The sequence below is a fragment of the Brachyistius frenatus genome, unplaced genomic scaffold, assembly GCF_029030835.1.
Source record: "Brachyistius frenatus isolate BFR_SWC_R1_liver_20210118 unplaced genomic scaffold, ASM2903083v1 Contig_527, whole genome shotgun sequence".
Classification (NCBI taxonomy): Eukaryota; Metazoa; Chordata; class Actinopteri; family Embiotocidae; genus Brachyistius; species Brachyistius frenatus.
This window is the reverse complement of record NW_027211126.1, coordinates 29,027-48,970: the sequence shown is the minus strand read 5'-3', so window position 1 is coordinate 48,970 and position 19,944 is coordinate 29,027. Positions and strand designations below refer to the sequence as shown.

General features: G+C 41.8%; 1 protein-coding gene across 1 annotated transcript; it reads right to left on the bottom strand.

Moving 5' to 3' along the window:
- Positions 1-778: 778 nt before the first annotated feature.
- On the bottom strand, positions 779-19,657 carry LOC138614579 (ATP-dependent RNA helicase DQX1-like). Its single transcript, XM_069688105.1, has 12 exons — positions 19,375-19,657; positions 16,395-16,771; positions 15,946-16,139; positions 13,791-14,235; positions 11,938-12,243; positions 11,617-11,713; positions 7,050-7,208; positions 5,407-5,598; positions 5,147-5,272; positions 4,774-4,964; positions 3,334-3,524; positions 779-2,979 (listed from the first exon to the last, which is right to left on the bottom strand). Exons 2-12 carry the CDS (start codon positions 16,731-16,733, stop codon positions 2,784-2,786), a joined length of 2,436 nt encoding a protein of 811 aa, XP_069544206.1. The 5' UTR covers positions 16,734-16,771; positions 19,375-19,657; the 3' UTR covers positions 779-2,783.
- Between the last annotated feature and the right edge of the window lie 287 nt (positions 19,658-19,944).

Genomic DNA, 19,944 nt, shown 5'->3' with positions numbered 1-19,944 from the left:
AAAACATGTGTAACTTGTAATGACGTGAATCAAGCGATGTAACTTGAAATAGTTACTCACAAAGATTGTCGCATTCACCGGCTCAGTGCCATCGCTGTGTTGAGCTCCGTTCACAACAAGCAGGAACAGTTCTGGAATTTTTGTAATCGTCTCTGATATAAATTCTTGTTACAAACTGGGGCAAAAGGGTTTGAAAAGAGGCGAAGGGAAGGTTCAGTGAAACGTCACTGCTGAGTTGAATATTGGGAAGTGTAGCTTGACCAACAGATGTTTTTGACACTGAACTGTTTTCCACGTCACAGCTGGAAAAAACACAGGTTAATTAACATGAACAATGACTGCATCTCATTTAGGGTTTCCAGTTCCAGCTTAATGCGACAAGTCCACTAAACAGAGTTTGACCAATCTTTTTGAAATATGTCACAATCTTATGGAGATCGTCTTGTGAATGTGAGGCAAAAACAAAAAAAGGACAAGCAACTTAGCTCCCAGATGACGCAACACACAGCAGCACGTCTAATGAGTGATCAGTGGTACAGGAAGGACGTCACTGGTCCTTACAGCTGCACACCGAACAGGTCGGGCCTCGTGGAGATGAAGTTTGAGCTTCAAAACACGCAAATACAAAACAACAGACAAGTCCACACTGAAATGAGGCGGTTTGACGGATACTTTTTGTCGGGAACTATTTTCCCATTGTTCCTACTCGGTAACGTCACACTAAAATCAAACGGCAACAAATGTGAACTGTGTTCAACTCGAACAAAACCAGGAACGCTGGGAAATAATATATATTTTTTCTTTAATACAAGACAGTTTTTACCGTTACAGACTGCTGGGCTGGAGAAAACACAGATGAAAAATCGCTCAGCTGAGATAGTTGAAAACATGAAAAAACCCATTTTTATTTGAAATTGTTCGGTATTGACACAAAAGAGGCGACTAAAAAAGGACCAAAATAAAGATCTAAGCAGGAAAGCAAACATTATGCAAAACAGTATCAAAAGGTTGAAAATAGAAGCTCTGTGCATCACTCATACAGTTTGTCATCACAGATCACCGTGAACCCTGAGAAACCGTCTGTTCGTGGGCATCTGCATAGAGGTCAAAGGTCACAATAACAGCGTCCCAGTTCATTGAAGTAGTGTGTATTGCCTTCAGCTGAAGAGGTTTAATAAAGTATTTCCTCTGCATTCACTTCTTCCAGTTTTTCTTGTTTTCAACTTTAAAATAGACTTGTGACAACAACAATTTGTAGAAACAAAGGAATCAACACATCACACAATAAAGCGAGGAAGAAATGAAACCAGGGTACAGAGGGTATATCAGTCCCTCCACAATTTCGCGGTTTTGTTTTAATTGTTGCAATAAAAAAAAAAGCTTGATTTGGTCTTTTCTTGAAAATCATGATTTGCAATTTGCAGTTTTAGGAGATATTTTGCCGTAACATTGTGGGAGTTGGCAAAAGGTGCAAGTCAAAGGAAAAAAATTACAATTTTGTTTTTAAACATTTTTTAAGTCGTTTCTTTTTAACTACTGCCTACTAAAGAGTCATATGTTACTATTTCTGATAAAAAAAAAATAAGCATACTTTACATCACAGTTGAATATCTTTTAGTTGTCATTCAGTGTCTGAACCACAGACTGTTTCTAAAAGAGTTTGTAGCTTCAGGTCTGAAAAATGGTTCCGATCCAGAAGTGTCTTCAGCTGCAATACCAGCGAGTGCCACTAGAGGTCGGCTCCAAAAAGCCTCCGGCTCCATAGACTCCCATTCAACTTCTCTCATCAAATCCAAAGTGAATAAAATGTGTCCATCAGTTATCTCGGTGTTGTTAGCTAAAGTCACTCCTTCTTATTAGTTTTCTGGAGGTCCATCTGAAAATAATCCCTCATTCATTAGAAAAGAAGATTCAAGAAGACCTGTTTTTGGGGGCGTGTCTGTTTGATTGACAGGCCTGTGGTGCAGTCAGGTTACAACTATCGGTGGGCGGGACGTAGTATCGTCAGGTTTCCGATCAGATCTGTCAGATCCACCGCTGGCCCCTCCCCCAGCTCGTCCAAATATGGTCACTTCCTGCTCCAAACCGCTCCGAACTAGCAAAGATGGTGACGGACAGAATCTGAACTGGAGGCTTCATAACTTTCACAAGCCAACGGTAACGTCGCTGTTACTTGCCGCTCGGTCTGAACTGGAAATGGACTCACAATAAACAGTCTCCGATTGTAATATACAACATATCGGCTGCATCTTCAGTGAAAATAAGTGCTTTAAAGGCCTTTCAAATAATACGACTAAAGTTGCATTTATTACTATTTAATTATTGTGTATTACCATTATTAATTAATTATTAATTTAATACATGATTGCACAGTTAGCTCTTAAAATGCAAAGGGTGTATAAAACTCCTGTAATTCAACACATGACGCTGATTCTCATAACAACATAAATCCTATCATTTTGCGATTTGCTATTTTTTTCTTGTCAACCGGCATGTAGTTTGTTTTGATGATGAGAGGGGAGCTTGAAGAGCCTTTCTACCTGTAAATAAGTATTTATTTAAATTAGTTCAATTAATCAGCAATGAATTAATACAATTGCAAGTTTGCGATTTTCTGGAGGGACTGGTATATTAGGAAGAATACATTTAAAATCACACATCAACATGAGTGAACCTCAACCAAGAACGTTTTACAGACTAAATTGATAAAATCTCAACTCGACAGTAAAGTGACAGCCGTGTGTTTAGAGTCTTCTCCTGAGAAGCTCCGCCTCTCTTCCATCTCATTGGACGACACAGAGCTCAGTGCCGGACTGATTGTGAGTCTCTCCGGACACGTCGGCATCTCGGTAAGTTCTGGTGTGCTCCTCCTCCGATGACGACGGCGGCTCCAGACTCTGCCTCAGCTCCATCAGCAGCTCCTTACCGTCGCTGGAGGGCAGGTTTCCCAGGTAGTACTGAGGGGCCAGCCCCACGAGCCTGAAGCAGGAGAACCATCGGGCAGGTCAGACTCATGATAGATTGGAATCATAGATCATTGGTGGCTCTTAGAAACTGCAATATTCAATGTACAAACAGTACAAAATTTTGAAAATAGGATCTAACTTACCTTAAATGGACCTGCCAGGTGACGGACACTAAATATTCCAAACTAAAAGTTCCTCTATTTTACAACTATTCACAAAGCTGCTGCCAAAACTTATGAAAATGCAACGATACTTGTTTTTTCTAAGCTGATGTTGGTACTGGAGATACTGGACAATAACATTAACATGCTGGCAACAGAGTTCATTTTAATTCCATTTATCCAAATAATCGGTGTGTTGGACTCACATCTCGGGGTGAACTTGGGAAGCGATGCGGATGCAGTTGTCGTGGGAGATGGTGAACTCGTGGTAGAGGACCCAGCTGGGCGGGTCAGTGCACGGCTGACGGCACAGATAGCAAGAGAAGGGATGAAGGTGAGCCACGTGGCGGTGAGTTAGCAGGAGGTAGTTACCGGAGCCGTCCACATCATGAGCCACCTGAGGAGGAGGAACAACAACACGGAGAACCAAGTTAGGAAGACAATATGTGAACAACAGCGCAAAGAGTGGAACACAGGAAAGACACGAAAGAAATTGACCAAAAGAAGCTAAAACTACCACTGTAAGTACCACTCAGTACCACTGTAAGTACCACTGTAAGTACCACTAAGTACCACTGTAAGTACCACTGTAAGTACCACTAAGTACCACTGTAAGTACCACTGTAAGTACCACTATAAGTTCCACTATAGGTACCACGATAAGTTCCACTATAAGCACCACTATAAGTACCACTGTAAGTACCACTGTGAGTACCACTATAAGTTCCACTATAAGTTCCACTATAAGTACCACAATAAGTACTACTATAGGTACCACGATAAGTTCCACTATAAGTACCACTATAAGTTCCACGATAAGTTCCACAATAAGTACCACTATAGGTACCACGATAAGTTCCACAATAAGTACCACTTTAAGTTCCACAATAAGTACCACTATAAGTACCACTATAAGTTCCACTATAAGTACCACTATAAGTTCCACTATAGGTACCACTATAAGTACCACTATAAGTTCCACTATAAGTACCACTGTAAGTACCACTATAAGTACCACTATAAGTTCCACTATAGGTACCACTATAAGTACCACTATAAGTTCCACTATAGGTACCACTATAAGTACCACTATAAGTTCCACTATAAGTACCACTGTAAGTACCACTATAAGTACCACTATAAGTTCCACTATAGGTACCACTATAAGTACCACTATAAGTTCCACTATAAGTACCACTATAAGTACCACTGTAAGTACCACTACAAGTTCCACTATAAGTACCACTATAATGTTGGCGGATGAAGCCATCGAAACGTTTATTCTGGAAGTGAAACAGAGGACATGGATACAAAACCTACAGATATTTTCGCATGTGATGCATTCAAATGCTGCGGTTGCCGTTCTCGGTAACACGACGCAATTAAGTCTAACTTGTAGTGAATGGAGACGCTTTGAGACAGCTTCAGACATGAAGTCAATATAAGTGCAGGCCATTTAACATTTACATGAAAACCTAGTATATGGTTGAATGGTGTTTGAAAAGTTAGAGGGCTTTTAATTTGAAAGTGACATGAAGTCGTGGTGTTCAGCGGACCAATGGAGGAACTTTAGTCAGTCACGTGGGCGTTATCAATATGTAATAATATCGATGAACAAAGAGATTTATGAAAGGAAGGTGCTTTACTTTGAGGAAAAAGCCGGAGATTAGTGCACGCTTGATGTTCGTGCAGTTGTCTTGGCATCCGAAAGCAGGGGGAGAAACGGGAAGCTCTATTCGCTGCATCACCTCCAGCAGCTCCGCCCTGATCACCGCAGCCAATCGTAAGGCAGCGTGACTCAGAAAGTTTGTTGTGCACCAAGACTCATCTCGATTATCTGCAATGATCACAAAGGAAATTCAAAAATAAATCCAGGCATCATTAGATGTTAAGACTTCTAAGAGAGATTAAGATTGAAGATTAAGACGCGCACGCGCACACACACACACACACACACACACACACACACACACACACACACACACACACACACACACACACACACACACACACACGTACGCTGTATGAAGGCCCTATAAATATGAATGAGGGTCATGTGATCTCCCTCAGAGTGCATCAGAGGTCTCCAGTGGGCGACAGCCAGCTCCTCGCTGCTCGGCTCGGTGGTCATGAAGCAGGAAGGAGCTGACAAAACAAAAGACCAGATCAAATCTGAATTTTAATATTCATCAAACACTTACATTCTGGCGACGTCTCATTGTGTAACGGGGGCATCGTATCTCAGCTGACGTGAAGGTGATGTGGTACTTCTGTAGTACCTGTGAGCATGGCAGCGATAGTGAGCAGCTCGTCAACACAGTCGTACTCGCAGGCAGCGATCAGAGCTTTGGCCAGCGGCGGCTCCAGCGGCAGCTCCGACATGATGATGCCCACCTCCGACAGGTTGCCGTCGTCATCCAGAGCTGCCAGGTAGTCCAAGTCCTCCAAGGCCTGCATGAGAGCCTCGGGGGCTGCAAGGGTGGGGGGGGGGGTGTCAATGACCTTCTACTGCAGTAGTACACTCGCTGCTGAGCCAATCACAAGGCCGCATGTTACGTGCTGGCTCTGTCAGGTTCCCTGTGATTGACCGAGAGCTTCAGTGACCAGCTGACTAAGATCCACAAGGACGCACGCTGCAATGTTAAAATATATGAAAAAAACAACCACATTTACTTGTTTAAAATAAAAACATGAATATATGAACCTGTGTATTATTTGAATAGCTTAGTATTGAATGCACAATAACAAGGTATGTTTATACATGGCGCTAGGCCCAGTTTAATATAAAACACAATATATATAGTAGGGGGTCCCTGCTCCATCTCTATCAGTTTGGGGGTCCTTGGCCTGAAAAACGTAGAAGACCCCTGCAATAAATCATTATATGGCCAAAATAATTTGTGTTTTAAATTCATTGCTGAAATCAATGAGAAAAGGATTTTTTTTTCATAACAATAAAAGAAGCAGTTGTAATGGACAACCTTCAATTCATGGCGATGGACATGTCGACACAACGCTGCTCAGCTGCTTCGTTCGGAGGTCAGGCTGTAAATCACTAACTCGTAACGTCGAACAGACAGATCTCCTCTGCTCTCTGTTTCTCTCATTTATTGTTGTTTTATTCATTTTACAACACGAAACACTGACACTCATCTGATCATGCAAACTCAACCCTCAACCACTTTCTCTCTGAAGCTCATATCTTGATCATCTTTGGGGCAAACTATTCATACTGAATCTGGTTTTGGTTTTTTAGGCTATCCAAACCTTTCATCATTTAATTTGATAATACTTAAGAGATTTCTTAAATTAGCCTTCATGTCCAGGAAATTTAAAAAAAAATTGTCTTGTGAAATTGTCTTATTATTTTTACATGTAAACCAGAAAATACAGTCAGAAGAGATGTCTTTTTATAACTGTGTGGAGAAGATTATCTAGAATTTGGCAATAATATCTGAACCGTGTTTGTGGGACACTAACAACAAAAAAAGTGCTTAGTACCTGACGGAAAATAAATGTCATGAATGACCCCAACGCCCTGTGATATGTGCTAATAACTCAGCTGTAGTGGAGAGGCACACAAATACTTTGGTTTTTGTTGTTTGTTCCATACGAAGTGGGATGTAATGTCAGCCGTATATTGGAGACGGTGCAGAGGTCAGCTGTGATTTCAAAACTGGACCAGCTGAAAACACTTTGTCGCACAGAGAGATGACAGGTTTCATCAGAAAGAGTAAGTTCTGCTGTTTCTTTTTTATATACGGCTGCAGCGCTTCACTCAGAGTGTAACAACGAAGCAATTTCAACTTCAATTATCTCTGCAGAGTTTAATAACACAGACGAGGCGTTTTTTGGAACGCTCAAATTGTGCAGTTTTATCCTGCTGCTACGTGGTGTTTAAAGTAGTTCATAAAAAAGGTACCTGGTCTGTCCAGGAACTTGCACTGTCCCATGTCGGCGATATCCAGCCTCTTGAGTAACAGCACCAGGTGGCTGAGGTTCTCCTCCACCACCCCGGGACAGTGAGCCTCGTCCATCCCGTCCTCATACAGCTGCTGGCCGTACAGACGGACACACATGCCTGTAGAGGAACAATCACAACACACTCAAATACTGCACTCAAACAATTTGATTGTTATATGTAAAATCCAACTTTTGTCATGTCATTATTTTAATTTCATGAATTATTATAGCAGTTAATTAATAATACTAGTGACATTCACTGCTGTCGCACACAGTGTCTGTTTTAATCCGACCACATGAAGTTTTTAACTCCTACATGCAAAAGGAATTTAATGAGTTCAAGAAGTTCATCAACTTTGGGGTTTTTGTTTGTGTCTATTTTTACATGACATCTTTTCAGAGTTACTTGTGACTGTATGTTCCGAGTTGAAACATGGCTGAACAACACTAGTGGTGAAGCAACTCGGAGAGGCTCGTCCTCCTAACCATACATTTGATCAGTCAGTCAGACAAAACGAGAGAGGAGGAGGATCGCAGTAATCTTCTCCAGTTTGGGTACAATGACATCGACCTCGGTGATTTTACATCATTTGAATATGTTGCTCTTGAGCTGAAAGGTAAATCAACAGTACTGATCATCACAGTTTATCGGCCACCAACGTACTCAGTACTCGTTATCTCACCAGGAATCACCAGATATCACAGGTTCATTCTGAACGGAGACTTGAATATTCATGTTAATAACGAGAACGAATACAAAGCTAGAGAGCTGATGAATTTACTGGACAGCTTTGAAGTGACCCAACATGTAAAGGAAGCCGCCCACCAGCAGGGTAACAACCTGGACTTGGTGACAACAAGAGGGTTACACATGGATCAGGTTTCAGTATATCTGACCATCACTGTAGACTTTATGATGTGATTGTAACCATGCCAACGACTAAAAGGGAAATTCTGGTTCAAAAGACACTCCTTGATGAAAGTGCTGAAGCTAAATTCTCTGAGATGATGAGATCACTTGAACCATATAATCATGAGTGCTCTTTAAATTACATGTTTGAACACTTCAATAACTCTGTCGTCTGTTCTAAATACCGTTTCTCCCTTTCAGGTCAAAAAGAAGTCGACTAGTCGAATCTCCCCGTTGTTCAACAATAACAGAGTGAAAGAGATCGAGAGAAGAAAGTGAAAGAAAACTGGACTCAGTTCACTGATATTTACAAGGAGGCCATGACTTCCTATAACAGAGCAACACGTCTGGAAAGAAAGGATTACTGTTCTAAGATTATTACACCGAATGTTGGAAACTCCAGAATATTGTTGTCCACTATTGAGCAGCTACTCAACACTAGCCCCGCCCCCCTGCAGGTCTCAGCATCACAATGTGAAGAACTGGTACTGTTCTCCAGAGACAAAGCCACTTCAATCAGAGCCAGTGTTGCTGCTGATGTTAACACAGATGAACTCCAAAAGTCTTGTAACACAGATGCAACCATTGAAACATTCACCTCCATCACATGAACTAAGCTTTGTAAGACTGTCACTGGTGTAACTCCTCCCCTTCCTGTATTGACCCGATACCAACAGCGTTTTTCAAGCAGGTAATCAATAGCATTTCAAGTCATGTCCTCAAGATTAGAAACACATCCCTTCAAACAGGCATTTTCCCTGATGCCTTCAAAACAGCTGTTGTAAAACCGTTACTATAGAAACCCGACCTGGATGTCAACGCATCGACCAGCTACAGGCCAAATATCCAACTTCCATTTATTAGTAAGATACTTGAAAAAGATAGTTTCAGTGCAAATAAACTTGTTTCTTAAAGAAAAGAACATCCTGGAGGAGTTTCAGGCTTTAAAGCACTAAAACAGAACTTCCTAAAATAATCAGCGACCTCCGACTGAACTCTGAAAACAAATAAGGTCTCAGTTCTGATCCTGTTGGACCTGAGTGCAGCCTTTGATACGATGGACCGTGATGTCCTGATCTATTGTCTGGAGGAGTTGGTTGGTCTGTCCGACAGTCTTAAACTGGTTCAAAACATATATCAAAGAGGAAGTTTTATGTCTCCATTAGAGATCAAGAGTCAGAGAAACATGACTGCTGTGGGGTTCCTCAGGGCAGCTGCCTCGGTCCTCTACGGTTCTACTCTACATGCTGCCACTGAGGAACATCATCAGAGCACAAAGTCTGTTTTCATAGTTATGCAGATGATACACAACTGTACATCATCGCTGAACCAAACGATGATGCAGCTATGCGCTCCGTCACTGAATGTCTTTTAGCAATAGATAAATGGATGAGCAATAATTTCCTAAAATTAAAGGAGGATAAAACAGAAATCCTGCTTGTCTGCCCCAAAACAAAAAGAGAAAAGGTAGAGGTAACTAGTATGGGTGTAATCTTAGACTCTGATCTAAGTTTCAAGGGAAACATTAACAAGTGAACAAAACTTCTGTTTTCCACCTTAGAAACATCGTCAAGGTTTATAAATCAGACAGATGCTGAAAGTTGATTGATGCCTTCATTTCTAGCCGACTGGACGACTGTGATGAACTTTTTACTGGCCGACCAAAGAAAACAAGAGAGGGACTTCAGCTCATCCAAAACTCTGCAGCTGGATTATTAACCAGAACCAAGAGGAGAACATCAGTCCAGTTCTGGCTGCTCTGTATGGTTTAACTGTAACACACAGGAAGTCAGTCCTTAAGCTCCGCCTCCTCACATACGAAGCTCTTAACGGGCTCGGACCGAGTTACATCTCTAACTCTCTGGTGAACTATGAGCCTTCAGGAAGACGGAGATCATCTGCTGCTGGTTTATTGGAGGTTCTCAGCAACAAAGAAAGAAAACTGGGGATTCAGCTTCTGTCAGCGACGCTCCAAACTAGCTGTTAGATATCAGAGAAGCTATCAGTTCATACTTTTAATAGAAATATTAAAAACATATCTCTTTACATCAGCCTTTAACTAGCAACTCTTGAAACTGTTTTAGACTTGAACTACTGCGCCTTGAAATGCATGTTGCTCATTTTATATTTTAACTACATTTTGATAAAACTTAAAAAGACTGATATGTGAGTGAAAAAGGAACTTTAGTATGTACGGACGGGTTGGACCCGTGTGAGTTTCTAACCGAGGCTCATCAGAAACCTGGAGGAACACTGATGAGTCCACCTTAAAGAATTTACTGAGACCACATCAGAACAGGAGATTTAATCTCTGGTGTATTACTGGATAATATTATAATATTACAGATTGTGTGAAGTAAAGTTCTAGAAAGGTGCACAAGACGTAAACCTGCTACAACTGCTGTTTCCACTACTTTGTATCATAAACTGAATCCTAGAGAACAACCCACATCACATCTACTGTTATTCATTTTTTTTGTGTGTATTTTATCTGTTTCTTATGCATTTTATCTGTTTTATCTAATTTCTTTTCTATATTTTTAAATGTTCCTTTCTATCTGTTTTTATGTGAAACACTGCAGGTAATTATCTAGCTGTGAAGCACTTTGAGCTGCATTTCTTGTATGAAAGGTGCTCTACAAATAAAGTTTATTATTATTATTTTATTCTTGTTTGTTTGTTTGTTTGTTATATTTGTAAAGTCTGTATTCAGTGGCAGTTTGTCAGTTATTCTACCTCCAAGCGACACGTTGAATGTGATGTTATTGTCTGTCCTAGCTATCTGGATGTAGTCCTGGTTTTTCTGTTCAAAATATTTGCAAAATCAATAAAAAGATTTGAGAAACAAGTTGATAAACTGTTTGCATTGGAATATGTGAGCCGGTAAGCAGCTTCTCTTTCTAACCGTTGTGTACACGCCAGAACTGAGCCTGAAAGACTCTGAACGCAAAGGATCCATATAAAAGAAGTTGAGAGGAGGATGTGCACACCTGTGGTGAGGTGATAAACTGAAGCCGCGCATTTAAAGTCACTTCATATCACCTGTTATATAGATCCACTTTATCAGAAACATTCGAAGCAGCAGTGTAATTTGTACAACACTTTTATATTTACAAGGATCCACTCCGAACTTCAAGGTGAAAGTTTTCTCAGAATTTCATCAGTAGGATTAAGTTTTATTCTGAGGAAACTTTGTGAATACGACCTTTCATCCTCCACCTCACCCACGAGAACCTCAATTTCTGTGTCTGAAAAGTTCCTTTTCCTCCTCTGGAGTGTTGCTGCGGTTCAACATAACCAGCAGCGATCAGCTGGGCTCATTTAAATCCATCAACATTAATGACCTGCTTTAGTTGACCATTTATGGGCGTGGTGATTGCAGGATATGAGGCTGATCTACGTGCGCACCTTTCAGGGTGGACTGTGACTTGTAAAGACAAAGATGTGCGCATGGTTTTATATATATATATATATATAATTATATATAAAACCATGCGCACATCTTATATATATATATATATATATATATCTTTTTTGTGGTATTTTTGCTGTTAGGACAGATCCTTTGCATGCTTTATAGCTGCACCCAGAACAGCAGAGATGACCTTTGACCTACCTGGAAGGCTGTTCACCCTCTGAGTTCGCATGTCGGCCTGGTGTTTGCTGATCGTCCTCAGGACCTGCGAGTTCGCTCTGATTTGTGGATTGTAAACCTGAGACAGAAAATTAAGAAAAAAAACGGTCTGATAGTAGAAACTCAACTTTAAATGACAACGCTTCACAAAAAATTAAACAGTTGCTCGACTCCTTCAAATAAGTCAAACTTAAATTTGGGATTTTTTGCTTCCAATGAGAAATACTGTGAATAACTAAGAGACAGACATTTCAATGGTAAAATAACAGATTGTAAGTCTGTATGTCGTGAACATGAACTCACAGTTTTGAGTTGAAGGCCCGTGTCCACGACGTAGCGAACGGCCGGCAGCGAGAAGGAAGCCTCCGCGAGCGCGTCGGCGAGGATGACCTTCCTCTTGACGGCCGAACCTCTGGCTCTCGGCACCGAGCCGTCCCCGCCGTCGGAGCGCTCGTTCTCCCTCGGAGTAAAAGCTTCGGGGTCAGATTCGTAGATCCGCTGGGTTAGCCCACCCAGTCCGGCGTGGAGAGGGAGGAGTCGGAGAGGTCCGACCTGAGGGCTGAGAGCCACACACTCCTTCTCCAGCAGAGCCCTGCACTCCTCTATCTCCTGCAGGAGCACACGCACCACGGGACGGTTGGAAAACATTCATTGTGAGGTTTATTTCATCTGAAACCCTGAGAGGTTTCATATTTGTGTTTGTACACTGGGAATGAGTGTGTGTGTGAGGACTTGAAGTGATAAATCCAGCCTCGGGTAACACGGACACCTGCTGAGCTCTAGAAGGGAACCAGAGAGGATAAAGACACTTAAATATGCATGAGTAGAGTTTGATATACTGAAGGAGGACACGGCAGATGTGGTCTGTACGTCGTCTACAGCTTCATTTACCTCCAGTGAAAAAGTGTGTGTGTGTGTGTGTGTGTGTGTGTGTGTGTGTGTGTGTGTGTGTGTGTGTGTGTGTGTGTGTGTGTGTGTGTGTGTGTGTGTGTGTGTGTGTGTGTGTGTGTGTGTGTGTGTGTGTGTGTGAAACAGGTAATCAGACACCTGCATTGCACCTGAGGCCTCCCCAGCTGACGTGTCCTTAATTCACTTTTCAACAAGGCAAATGTGCTGAAACTCTCCAGCACACGATGACGCCGTCTGCAGATTAGTGAGCAGTTTTTTTTTCCAGAGTCTGTGTTTACAGAAAGAGATTCTGTTCCCTCTGAGACACAACAACACTCCTGAGTATTAACAGACTTCAGATTTGTATGATTGTTGTTTGGCTGTACTTTGGTTGGTGAATCATTCCTACACGGTTCAGTTATCACGCCAAACAGAACGGAGCCTTTAATAAAACTTGAAATGACTGGTGGTTTGTTAATATTCATACTTAAGACCCGTCTTTCAGTTGTTAATTAAATGTTTTCTCCCGAAGGAAAAACCGCCTGCTGACATTCACTAAATTCTTAAGCTTTTTTTTAAATTTTTCAAACTGTATTTTGTATTTTTTGCATTCTGCAAATGGTAATCAAACAGCAGCCTAATTGTCCTCGTCCCTGCCATCCCCCCCACAGGACTAAATCACACCCATGCATGATGAATGAATTCACAGGGATCAGTGCTTGCATAATATATCCGACTTCCATATTCAATCCTCATAAATATCAACAGTGTTTATTAAGCTGGACTGTATCAGGTACGTGTTGTTCGTCTTTGGCTACTGATATTGTAATTATTAGGTTGCCAATGAAAGCACACTATTACTGTCCCTCATTCACTTCTTCTTATTCTTCTGTTTCCGCCACATTTCTGTCAGTTTAACTCGTCCCACATCTTTGAGAAGATCGTAGTTCCTCCGCTGCATCGGAGCGAGTAGCGGCCGTTGCCGTCGGACAGGAGACTCGAAACGCACTCGATTCATCTCTTTTTTTTTAATGCCAGTAATAACTCCTTATGCATATGATAATATTCAATTTTCATACCACGGTATAGCTTCGCAACGCTAACTGCAACTAATGATGGTTTTCATGACTGCTGAAGCTCCCAGAGAGCAAAGAGACATCTCCTATTGCTCTGATTGTCTGACCAGCAGCTCAAAACTAAGAGAGTTTACAATAATATCAAATGGAGAGTACTGTGAGGAACATAATGTATAAATTATAAAGCAATACCTGCGCGCTGGCCAGAAACACCATCACATCTCCTTGCTCTCCTCTCCGGTGCAGATCCAACACCATGTGACAGGCAGCAGCCACCGGTTCCTTCCCCGACGACAGCTCCCGGTACAGCGTCTCCACCCCGTCCACAGCGTTTTGGGTTTCTCCTCCACCCTCCTCCTCCTGGGTCGGGGCGGGGGGCTCGGTGAGCGGCCGGTCCACGGAGAGGTGAGGAACGGAGGGTCCCAGGAAGGCGGCCAGGCGAGGCGCTAGCGTCGGGTGAGTGAGGAGAACCACCCGGAAGTTGTCCGGCCTCTGGCGGCAGACGTCACACAGCAGGCCGAGCAGCACGTCGGTGGCCACGGTGCGTTCCTGCAGCTCGTCCAGCACCACCACACCGTACTGGTGCAGCAGGGGGTCCGACATCATTTCCTCCAGCAGGAGAGTGTCGCTCACAAACCTGGGGAGACAAGGAAAACAAAAATAAAGAAAGAACCAACATCCCGCAAACAACTTCACACTTTTAAGCACTATGACACAAAAACACGAGAAAAGTGAAACCTTCATCACCAGAGAGATCAACACAAAACCCACAGATCAGCTTTCAGTGAACACGCTGACACAACGCTTCTCCTGTACTTCAACAACAAACTGCAGTGAATTGAGAACAGAAATTGAAGGTGTGGCTGGAAGCAAGAGAAAGACCAACTAACTCTTCCCATAGAAAACTGGTGAAATCCAATAACGTGACCTACATCACCGGTGAGGAGACGACGACTTTCTGATGGTCCCAGAAAATAAAACAATGAGTGACCAAGTTTGCACATTTCTCTGGAGTTTTGCAGCGCAAGTTTAGTTGTTGAAAAAAACAGAAGAAAAAAAAGGCAAGTCTGTTTGAGCCCAAACGATCTCCAGAGGGCCTCAGATCTGAAAGCCTTTTCTGAAGAGTTTACGTATTATATTTATATGTATTTAGTTTAGTCTCAGACGGTTTCCTCTACAAAATGATATAAATGAATACCCTCAAAAAGATTAATGACTTTGAGGAATAGTTTTATATTTTGGCCTTATTTGTCTTTGGCTAGCTAGAGAGGATTGATACCGATCTCATTTCTGTATGTTAAATATGAATAGAAATTGAATAGTGTAGCTTTTCAAATAGACTGGAAGCAAACTGTAGCTTGGTTCCCTTCAGAGACCAACAGGAACCAACATCAGGGAACTTTGTTGGTGTTGTGCCAACAGAGAGAAATAGTTCCAGCACAGAACTTTAAAACAAAAACACAACTTCTCATTTTTTGAGACAAACATCAGTGATGTGTTGGTTAAAGGTAGTTTTTAGTTTTTAAGTGAACCAAACCAGCTGTTTTCCTGCTTCCAGTCTTCTTGTTATGACAAGCAAACTAACTTCTCATTTAACTTGTCAAAATAGTGTTGTTGTTTTTTAATGGTAGCATTGCTGAAATAAAATGCACAAAATTTTGTCAAAATGAAAAATGTAGTGTTATTCATTTGGATATTTGTTGAAGTTGCTGTGTCAGTATAACTTTAGTTTGAGTTAATTCATTACACTGTACAGGAAAATGGACGTAGAGAGCAATAACACCACACGATGGTTTGGATTGCAGTAAAACTAAAGCCTAAAGAAAAGCTTTATGGTCAACATGTTTTCAGGTTGGAACCGGGATCTTTCAAGTTCATTTGACAATTGAAACTTGATTGAAGCTCATAAAACAGCACCATCAGCATACTAGCTAACAGGCTAAATGTAGCCGATTGTAGACATTCAACTCAACCATTAAGAACATAAGTAAACATTTACTTAAGTCATAAATTCAGCAAACACAAACTGATTAAAACAAGCTGAGCAACAGTGAAACTTTCACCAACAAATGACAACAAAATAACGTCATTATATTACAAGTGGATGAAAACAACTTGAGTTGAGGTGAGCGACCCCGAAACAGAAGATCAGTCTCTGCTCTGGTCAGATCGATCAGGGAGACCATTTAAGAGTTAAAACTTTGAAATAAATACTTCTCTTCAACATTGAAACAGTTTAGTGAGCTTTCCAGTGAATGAGTCAAAGGGGGAAATGGATTTTTCATTTAGTTGTTGCTTGCTGCAATAGTGCCACCAGTGATGATACGTTCTCCTCCATCAGTCTAACCTGAGCAGGGTGTCGGAGGTGCAGCTGTCGTCGTGAGACACCCGGTAGCCGACCTCCAGACCCAGGCTGAGGTCCATCTCGTCAGCCACGTGGAGCGCCAGACTCACCGCGGCCACCGAATAGGGCTGCGAGCAGCAAACCAGACCCTGAGAAAACTGGTAGGACAAGGTGTACTCTACACACCACTGGGGCACCTGGAGGGGAGAGAGGGAGGAAGAGGAGGAAGAGGAGGAAACACTGAGGTCAGCAGGACGTAGTGACGGTAGTGAGGACATATTTTCACAGATGTTGAACATTTCTTTATGAGCTTGGTGTCACATGATTTATAAATAATTGCACTCCGTTGTTATTTGTATTTTAACGACGTTGTTTGGAAACAGCGTTGTAGTTTTATGGAGTTGAAATCCCGGCGTGTCTGCAGCGCTTCCTGCTTCCTGCTTCTTGCTTACCTGCGTGCTCTTCCCGGCTCCACCGGGTGCACTGAGCAGCACCATGTTGTGTCTGTCCAGGTGCTCCAGGAGACTCTGCCGGAGACGCCACACAGGTAACCGCCGCCTCTCCTCCAGCAGGGCGTAGTAGCGCGAAGAGAAGGGCAAACCGTCGTACGGGTTTACTTCCAGGTCTCCCAGTCCTTCCTCCCCTCCTCCTCCTCCTCCTTCACTTCCATCTCCTTCGAAGTCGAGATCCTCGGATGCGATGGAAGATAAGGACAGAGAGGAGAGGGCTGAGGGCTGCGGGCGAGATCCGGGGGAGGCGGTGGATGGGTTCGATGGTGGTGATGACATCATCACCGGGGGGGGGGGGTTCACAGAGAGGCCGAGATCACCTGCAGAGGCAAAAACAATAGAGTGAAGATTTCTGTTTGCAATGATTCTTCCATGAAGTGTTCACAACAAGCTGAGGAGAAGGAGACCCAAACATCCTCATGGATCTGAGGAGAAGGAGATCTGAGGAGGTGCACCACCTCCTGCTGAGCGCTTCAGACCAACTGGTTGCATGTTTGATGTTTCACTGTGGACAGCGTTTCTCCTCCCGGGTGCCACTGAGCAGAGGAACAAGCTTTCAAGCTTCTACTTCACTGGTTGTCTGTCAACCACATATCTTCACGATATGTCTTTTCTAATCATCTAATTTATGATGCTGGTGGTTCCTCTCAGGAGTTTCTGGGAACACACGGAACATCCAGTGGAACAAAGGAGCCTTCGTGTAAATCTGCACGTTGGAAACGCTTATATGAAATTATGCATGACGCGCAATATTTCTATTAAATGACAGAATTTTTGCTGTGAATCCAAAAGACACAAATAACAAAATATTTAAATAAATAAGGAAAAATATAAACCAGTTATAGCAGTTTTATATCCACAAAAACGTGTTGAGTTTTGTGACGCTAGTTGTTGTGATACGTGAAATAAACGCTCATCTCTGATCAAGAAATTAAAGAATCAGCCAACAAGGTTTGTAAAGTTGGAGCGACTGTTTCATACGAGCAGGTTGAGTTCGCCGTCGGCCACATTTATATCCGCGTATGAAAGTTACGACAGATTCTGTTGTTTTTTGGGAATGTAGAGAATTGACTCAGTGAGGTGTCAATCAAACAGTACAGACTACATGTGAAAGCCTGCAAAGATTGCTGGTATGAAGTGATACGTGGAAAGTGATGCACGTAACAGCAGATTGTGTATCAAAGATGTGATCATGTACTTTGGACAAAATACTTTACTGGATTAATTTGACTGGACCTTTGCTGACTTTTATGGATTGTAGTTGGACTATGAGGTTATAAAGATGAATGAACAGCGTCATCGACTGTTCGGTAACGGTCTGACGTTATGTTGACTCTCCCTGCTGGGTACAGATGTACAGATGTGCTCTGGGAGGTGCTACCTCTGATATGAAGATATCAGCTTCATAAGCCACGCCCACTCTACAAACAGGGGTCCACACCTGAAATGCATTGTGAGATTGTGTGTGTGTGTGTGTGTGTGTGTGTGTGTGTGTGTGTGTGTGTGTGTGTGTGTGTGTGTGTGTGTGTGTGTGTGTGTGTGTGTGTGTGTGTGTGTGTGTGTGTGTGTGTGATATCCCTCCTCTGGGGAATGATTCACCAAAATTTGTGACAAAAGATGTGTATTTAGTTTTGCATCATTTTTCTCCTTCGTTCTCTCAGTGAAGATCAGATGATGTGAAAAGCTGGAGGAGCTTTAATCAGATCGAAGTGGATTAAAGCAGAAACTAACGTCTGTATGTCTGTAGAGTAGAACAAAGAGGACATGATTCATAATAATAATTAATAATAATGATTCATCATAATGATTCATAATAATGATTCATAATAATGACTCATCATAATGATTCATAATAATGATTAATAATAATGATTCATCATAATAATTAATAATAATGATTCATCATAATAATTAATAATGATTCATAATAATAATGATTCATAATAATGATTAATAATAATAATGATTCATCATAATAATTAATAATAATGATTAATAATAATAATGATTCATAATCATGATTAATAATAATAATGATTCATCATAATAATTAATAATAATGATTAATAATAATGATTCATAATAATGATTGATAATAATGATTAATAATAATAATGATTCATCATAATAATTAATAATAATGATTCATAATAATGATTCATAATAATAATGATAATGATTCATAATAATAATGATTCATAATAATTCATAATAATAATGATTCATAATGATAATAATTAATAATACTGATTAATAATAATAATTCATAATAATGGTTCATAATGTGTGTGGACAGAATCTATTAATTTTCTCATCCTCTGTTCTTCTATTGTATTTTATAACTTTCTGGGAAGACTATTATTTAAAAACCAACTTCCTGCTCGTGTCTGAAGAGGAAACATGGTTTGTTAAAGAATCCGTTTTTAAAACAACAACAACAACAACAACAACCACCACCACAATAGGTGCTTCGGATGAGGTCACGTGAGGGCGTGTCCCGGTGAGACACGAGACGAACGACTGAAAGAGATCCATATTATATCTATCCGGGATAATGTGGTTCTCAGCTGACTAATGTCCATGTTTATTATTATTATTATTATTATTATTAGAACAATTATCTGCTCATCTCCGTCAGGAGTCTCAGCTGACAGACAATATAGACGATAAATGAGATAGTGATGACAAACACGGAGATATTGAGTGAGTGTGTGTGTGTGTGTGGTGGTGGTGGTGGTGGGGGGGAGGGTGTGTGTGTGTGTGTGTGTGTGTGTGTGTGTGTGTTGGGGGGGTGTAGTGTGTGTGTGTGTGTGTGTGTGTGTGTGTGTGTTGGGGGGGGGGGTGTAGTGTGTGTGTGTGTGTGTGTGTGTGTGTGTGTGTGTGTGTGTGTGTGTGGGGGGGGGGGGGGCAGTCTTAGTCTTACCTGACGCGACATACCGGCAGGTCCGTGAAGCCCGCGGCCGAACAGGCAGCCCGGAGCCGCGGCGGCGTGTTCACTGCAGCCTGTCGTCCTCCGACACCAACAAACCGAACATCTTCACACCGACGAGTTTTATGACTAAATAAATGAACTGAAAACAGATGAACTCCGTTCCTCGTCCTTTTCCGTGAGTCGTCACCGGCCTCGTTTCCGTTGCTGACCGCTGACATACAATAAGGACGCGGGTGTCATCTGGCTGCCGACCGAGCAGCCGCCATGTTTATCTGTCGAGCTGTCAAAGCTCGTGCTGCGTTCACGGCTCCTCGGAGAGTTCGGTTCCTTAGTGATTGGGACAGATGTTAACACAAGCCAAGACGCTCTTTTCATTTCATTAAAATTTTATAATGTAACTATTTTTATTTTTGTTTTTACATAATTCAAATAGCCTACTCATTTACTGGAACAAAAACATAGTTACAAAAATGTAGGTTTATTCAGTCCATTATGGGGATTTGCTGTGAAACAGTTAGGCTGCATGCATCTTGCACATCTGGCATCGAGGGCACCTCCAGA